Raw genomic sequence first — 6,772 nt, forward strand, 5'->3', positions numbered from 1 at the left:
GCGGGGGAATACTGCTCCTAGCCGGGATTCCCCCCCCCAGGGACCCCCAGTCAGCTCCGCGCGGGACACCCCGTTCCGTCAGCCAGTCTCCGGACCCAGGGGCTGTGATCGCAGCGCTGCGTGTGACACACCCACAACGGCAGAGCCGGACAGACACTCGCATGCAGAATTTCAGCCTTCTCTTTTCGGTTAAAAAAAAAACAAACCAAACCCGACCCCTGGCCCCCGCCGTGCTGTGATTCACAGTAGCGGCTAAGGACACGGGGTGTTGGGGGCCGGGTCCCCTCCCTTGAAGGTGAGGTTAGGGCACGGAGAGGCTGCCACTTCCCCTCGTAAAGACGTAACCCGGCTAATCATGCCTCAGGCCAGCCACAAAGCCCCAAATCCAAGAGTCCCCCCCCATTTGGGAGGACAAGTCACCCCTCCTCCCCCCCCCCCAGCTCTGCCATGCAGCCCGCTCCCTTCCGGGGAAGGCAGCCGCCGCCAAGACCTCGGCTGATGGTTTAGGGTCTCCCTTGGCCAGAGCAGCCTGTCCCCCCCCCCATACAGCATGAAGCCCCACCCCAGGAGATGCGAACCGGCAGTGCCCCTCCCCTCCCTCCCCGCCGCCTTCACACGGGCCCGGTCCTCGCTGCCTTCTCGGCAGCTCCAGGGGTTGGGCAGTTTTTGGAGGCGGCTCCGGCGGGCGACGTTGGGGGGAAGGGAAGTCCAGCAGCTCCCCCTCCAGCGGGCCGCTCCCTGGCGGCGGTGGGGGCAGAGGGAGGGAGCCCCAGGGACCTCCTAGCGGTCCAGGCTGATAGTCCAGTGCTTGGGGCCGGAGTCCCGCCTGCCGCCGGTCTCCCCTTCGCTCTTGAGGTCCTGGAAGACCTGGGTGAAGTAGTGCGGGTCCGAGTTGATCTGCAGCATCTTGGCGCTGAGGCGCTGGATGAGGGCCAGGCAGCGCTCCCAGAACCGCTCCTTGTCGCCCTCCACCAGGAAGGGCTTGAGCGGGTAGGAGATCTCGTTGCCCATGTAGGAGTAGGCCAGGTAGAGGCAGGTGAGGAAGGCGGCCTGCAGCTCGCCCGGGCTGCCGATCTCCTCGCCCCGCAGCGCCTCTCGGCACAGCAGATAGACGAACACCAGGTTGGCCGGGGTGATGAAGCCCTGGTCCTGCCAGCCCTGCAGCAGCAGCGCCCGGTCCACGCTGCGGAACCAGGCGATGAGCTCGCCGGGGCTCAGCTCCTTCAGGCGGTAGCAGCGGCGGCACACGAAGTCCCCCAGGCAGCGGAGCAGCTCCCCGGTGGAGGCCTGGACGATGACCCGGCGCGGGGAGCCCGGGGCGCGGCTGCCGGGCGGCGGGGGCGGAGGGGGCGGAGGAGGCGGCGGAGGCGGCTTGCCCCCGCCCGACGGCAGCTGCTGCGGGCCGGCCGGCACCGTGGGCACCGGCACGGCCAGGGGCCCCTGCTTGGGGCCGGGCGCGCCCGCCGCCTGCGGCGCCCCTAGGGATTTGCGCAGGTTCTCGCGGTTGCGCTGCTGCACCAGCGGGTCGGGCTGGGCCCCGGCGCTGCCCGGCTTGGGGGTCACCTTCTTGGCGTTTTTCTTCTTCTTGGCCGAGGCGGCCACCAGGCGCTTCCAGGTGAGGGCGGAGATCAGCACCCCGGGCCGCTTCAGCCGGCTCTCGCCTTTCCCGTGCGCCCTGGCCGGGGCAGCCTCCGGCGCCAGGGGCCCCCCGCCGCCGCCCTTCCCTGCGGCGGCGGGCGGGGAGAGGGACAGCACCGTGCCCATCCTCGCTCCTTCCTCCCCCGGGCGCTGGGACGGGCCGGAGCCGAGCGGTCTAGGGCGCGGCTGGAAGCCAGGAGCAGGCACCGGCCATGGGAGGGCGCCGGGCGGAGCCGAAAGACGCGCCGCTGCGGCTACTGCGCCCGATCTGGGCTCTGCACCAGCGGCTGCACCAGTCCCGGCCCCGCCGCTCCCCGCCTCTCCCCGAGCAGCCAATCCAAGCCCGGCTACCCCACCCGGCGCCTGCAAGGCCCGCCTCCCCGTGGGGACCTCAGGCTCGGGCTGGGGGAGGGCGGGGGAACCCGGGGCTGGAGGTCCCTGCTGCCCCAGGGGGCTGGCAGGGACCTGGGCTCCAGGGAGCACCCCCAGCGGGAAGAACCAGGGGGTGGGGGGCGCTTTCCCTGACAGATCCTCCGGGACCACCTTAACCCGGAAAGGTTGTGGAATGGGCGCTTCTTATTTGGGGGGGGGGGCCGCATTACTGGTTCCCACGCGTGGTGAGCCCCCGTCCCTGCCTGACCCCAGCGATGGGAAAGGGGAGCTGCTGTTATCCTGGCTGGCCCTTCTTTCCAGCTGTACAGGGCGGATTCCTCCAGCCCAGGGCCAGAAGGGACCTTAACGATCATCCAGTCCCAGCTGCTGCATAGCACAGCCAGAGAATAGAGCAGCCACAAGCTCGGGTTCTGATCCCCCAGCTCCAAATGGATATAATGGGCCCAGAAGAGGTTCAGAGAAGACGATCAGGGGGTTGGAACAGCAGCCACAGGAAGAGATTAAACCGATTAGGACTGTCCAGTTTGGAAAAGAGACCATTAAGGGGAGATATGATAGATGTCTATAAGATGATGACTGGTGTGGAGAGTGTGAAAAGGGAAGTGTTATTTACCCCTTCATACACTGTTGGAACCGTGGGTCAGCCAATGAAGTGAATCGGCAGCAGGTTTAATGCGGTCAAGTGGAAGTGCTTCTTTACACAACCCACAGTGAACCTGTGGAACTCACTGCCAGGGGATGTTGTGAAGGCCAAAAGTATAACTGGGTTCAAAAAAGACCCGGAGAAGATCTTGGAGGACAGATCCATCAATGGCTATTGGCCAAGAGGGTCAGGGATGCAACCCCATGCTCTAGTTGTCCCCAAATCTCTATCAGCAGCTGGCAGTGGAAGACAGGGATGGACCACTCCATAGTTGCCCAGTTCTGTACACTCCCCCTGAAGCTCTGGTACTGGCCACTGCCAGAGACAGGATACTAGGCAAGATGGACCATGATCTGACCCAGTTGTTATGTTTACCACCAAAATGCAGCCACCTCTGGGGTGGAAGGCAGCAGACACCTCTTGCATGCCACGGTCCATGCAGCAGTTCTCAAGCCACCCCCCATAGGGCCTGAGCAAGGGGACATTGGTAGAATAGCTGCAAAGGGGGGACTCCAAACCCCTTGGGCATCATATGGGGGTCTCCAGGTCAGCCCAACCTAAGCTACCATGAGGGGTAGCAATAGGGACCATCTAGAGATCATGGGCTGCATTGTCATAAACCCAGGGGCCCTAACACACCATGACAGCAGCAGGGAGGGGATATAGTTGCTATTCCATCCCTAGCCTGGACCCTGTGGACCACAGAGTGTGATTTCCCTGCTTTTGTGCAGATGCAAAGAAATTCAGCTCCCAGAGAGACAGGAGAATGTTCCTGATTCCCAGCTGGGCTCAAGTGGGGGAAGGGGGGAGGTAGGGTGCAGTCCCCAAAAGCCTGATGCCACCATACTGTGCTCCAGAATCTCAGTTTTCATAACAAAATAAAAGAGCAAATCACCGGACCTTGGGGTTACAATGAAAACCTGCCAAACTGCAGACACCCCGAAACAATAACTCCCAGGTGAGAACAATGACTAATCAAATCTTATGCTTCAGGCTGTCAGCTGCCTGCAGGTGTCATTTGGTGATTCCCTGTTCTGTTCATTCCCTCTGGGGCACCTGGCATTGGCCATTGTCAGAAGACCGGATACTGGGCTAGATGGACCTTTGGTCTGACCCAGTCTGGCCATTCTGAGGTTTGGTATTTTCCCCCACCAGTGCATAATGTACAGTCTCTCAGTACCTACAGGGGGAACAAATATTTGATAATGGGCTCTTCAGTCTAACTGGGAAAGGTCTAGTACAATCCAATGGCTGGGCATTAATGCTAGACACATTCAGACTGGTAATAAGGTGCCCGTCTTTAGCACTGAGGGTAACCACTGGAACAATCTACCAATGGTGGTGGTGGATTCTGGCCTTGGTCAGCTGTATCTGGGTTGTTTTTCTACTTCCTCTGGGGCACCAGAGATTGGCTTCAGGTGGAGGCGGGACACCGGGTAGGATGGGCCAGTGCTCGGAGGTGGGTCAGAGGATCCCACTTCCAGAAGACTGACTGGTGGTTCTTGCGAACGTGCTCAGAGTCTAGCTAATCACCGGATGTGGGGTCAGGGAGGAATTTCCTCCCAGGTCAGATTGGCAGACACCTTGGGGCTTTTCACCTTCCTCTGCAGCACCGGGTGGGGATTGCCTGCTGGGATCAGCTGGGCGTCTCTCTCCTCATCAATTTCCTGCCTCTGCAGGGCAGCACCTGGGGCCCTCCTGTTCTCTGCGGGGGGCATAGAACAGCTTTGTGTCCGGAGGACTGACCGGCTTTAGTCTAAGGAAATGTCTACGCAGCAAAGAGAAACCCGCGGCTGGCCCTTGCCATCTGACTTGGCTGAGGTTGCAGGGCTGGTTCATTGCTGGTAGACTGCTGGGCTCTGTCCCCTGCGGGGTGGCACGGGCCAGCTGGGGGGTTTTCTTTGCTGTGTAGGCATAGTCTTTGGGCTCCATGCTGGGGGATCTGGGTGAAGTGTAAGGGCCTGGGCTATCCACGAGATCAGACGAGATGAGCTGATGGTTCGTCTGGGCCTTAAACTCGATGAGATGCCCCCTGATAAAGGGTGCTAATTCACACCCCTGATTATGACTGTTGAAGTGTCAGCATTAACCATTTCACTGCTGATCAAAGTATGACAGGAAGGCGTGACCTGAAGTTGGGGATTTTTGTAGTTTTACATGAATAGCATTTGTGTGCCTCAGTTTTCCTGTATGATGCATGTTTAGCAAGGGGGTGGGAGAGGGCTTGTTGTTGCAGAGCACCAGGTATGACCTTGTCTAGCAGCTGGGACCCCAGACAAGGGCCTGGAGATGGGAGACCCTAGCGACCAGTGACCTGGTGACCAAGAGGCCCAGCCAAGCGTGGAAGGCAGCCAGTTATGGCCAGTGGGGGGACAATGGGCTGAGGATGGAGGACCCTGGTGACATGACTAACCAGTTCCAGCCAGAGGGGGAACGTAGGACCGAGGAGAGAGGGGCCCAGTGACCTGTTTACCTGGGATGGAAGACAAAGGACAGGGAGAAAAGGAGTACTTGTGGCACCTTAGAGACTAACAAATTTATTAGAGCATAAGCTTTCGTGAGCTACAGCTCACTTCATCGGATGCATCTGAAATGAAAGCTTATGCTCTAATAAGTTTGTTAGTCTCTAAGGTGCCACAAGTCCTCCTTTTCTTTTTGCGAATACAGACTAACACGGCTGCTACTCTGAAAGGACAGGGAGGAGCTGTTGGGGCCGGTGATAGCAGATGATCGGCTGGAAGGAGGGGGCAGCTGGACTGGGAGGACAGAGAGCAGCCAGAGCCCTCCTGAATGCGGAACAGACCTAGATGTCCTGTGCTGAGGATTGCCAGGCCTGAGGCCCTGAGGGTTTCCTGTGCTGGGTTCAGATGCAATAAACTCTCCTGTGTTACGCTGGCTGAGAGTCGCTCCGGGCTAGAGATCGGGGGGCATTATTCCCTCTGGGCATGGAGGTCCGGGGGGCCCAGAGCGAGTGGACTCCCTGAGGGGGCCCATGGCAGAGACAGGTGTGTTGAAGGCTCAGAGAGTTGTGGTTCCTGGAGGCGGAGGGGCTTAACCCCAGAGAGAGAGTGGACTCCCAAGAAGGGCTATCGCACTGAAGGGGGTTCCTCCCCAGGACCGTACGGAGCCAGGAGAGAGCACGAGCCCTGGGGGTCTGTGACAACGTTGTAGCAGAGGATGGTTGGCGGATGCACCCTGTCGATGGTGGGCTGCGAACGCAGGCGCTTGGCAGTGAGTGGCTGCCAGTGATAAAGCGAGAGGATTGAAGGAACCAGCGTGGAAATGGCCTGGAAGCAGCTCTGTAAGAGGGACCTGGCACGTCTGTGCAGGGAGAGAAGGCTGAGCATTGGGAGACTCACCCAGGAGCAGCTGATTGCCTGGCTGGTAGAGAGTGACCGGTACACGGAGCAAGTTACAGATTCCAGCAGGGCTTCCAGGCTGCCCGGAGAGCCTGGGGTAGTGGCAGGGGGTCCACCAGACCCAGTTCCCCAGCTAGGAGGGGGGCTTCCCAACCTAGGTTCCCCTGGTCAATGTGAAGAGATAGGGATTGGAGCTGAGATTGAAGAAGCTGGAGCTGGAGGAGCAGAGGGTAGCTGACCACTCGGAGCAGTGAAAACATGAGCTGGAGTTGGAGGAGAGGTGGGCCAAGAGGACCTGCCGTGGGTTAAGTGGGGAAGGACCCCAAGATGCCAATTCGGCAGGAAGTCTAGAGTCCAAAGTGTGTTCCGGTGTAATGGGGGAGGGATATTGATGCCTTCCTCACTGCCTGTGAGAAGGCTGGTGATTTGAACCAGGGGATTCCTCCCAGGGACCGCACAGAGCCGGGAGAGAGCATGAGTCCTGTGAGTCCATGACACCTGGTTAAGACCAGCACACCCTGCTGTGAGTGACGGCTTGTCCTGGGCCAGGAGCAGGATTACGAATTGTTCCCAGTCCCGAAGGGGCCCAGCAGCTAGGAATGTCCAGTCTCAGAAAAGGGAGGTTTTGACCACCGTGTGGTGCCTTGGGCAGGGCTTGGCTGTGGGTCAGTTCCCCAACTGAACCCCTGCTGACATAGTTCAGGCAGGAGTCTTGTGCATGAGGGAGTTTAGGGGAAAC

At 59.9% G+C, this 6,772-nt stretch overlaps 1 protein-coding gene across 1 annotated transcript; it reads right to left on the bottom strand.

Moving 5' to 3' along the window:
* Nucleotides 1-561: 561 nt before the first annotated feature.
* Nucleotides 562-1,926, bottom strand: CDK5R2 (cyclin dependent kinase 5 regulatory subunit 2). The gene has a single exon (XM_038422170.2). It carries the CDS (start codon nucleotides 1,762-1,764, stop codon nucleotides 781-783), a length of 984 nt encoding a protein of 327 aa, XP_038278098.1. The 5' UTR covers nucleotides 1,765-1,926; the 3' UTR covers nucleotides 562-780.
* Between the last annotated feature and the right edge of the window lie 4,846 nt (nucleotides 1,927-6,772).

Source organism: Dermochelys coriacea, chromosome 11 (assembly GCF_009764565.3).
Source record: "Dermochelys coriacea isolate rDerCor1 chromosome 11, rDerCor1.pri.v4, whole genome shotgun sequence".
NCBI lineage: Eukaryota > Metazoa > Chordata > Testudines > Dermochelyidae > Dermochelys > Dermochelys coriacea.

Coding starts and splice junctions, on each gene's coding strand:
- CDK5R2 (XM_038422170.2), bottom strand. CDS start 1,764: ATGGGCACGGTGCTGTCCCTCTCCCCGCCCGCCGCCGCAGGGAAGGGC.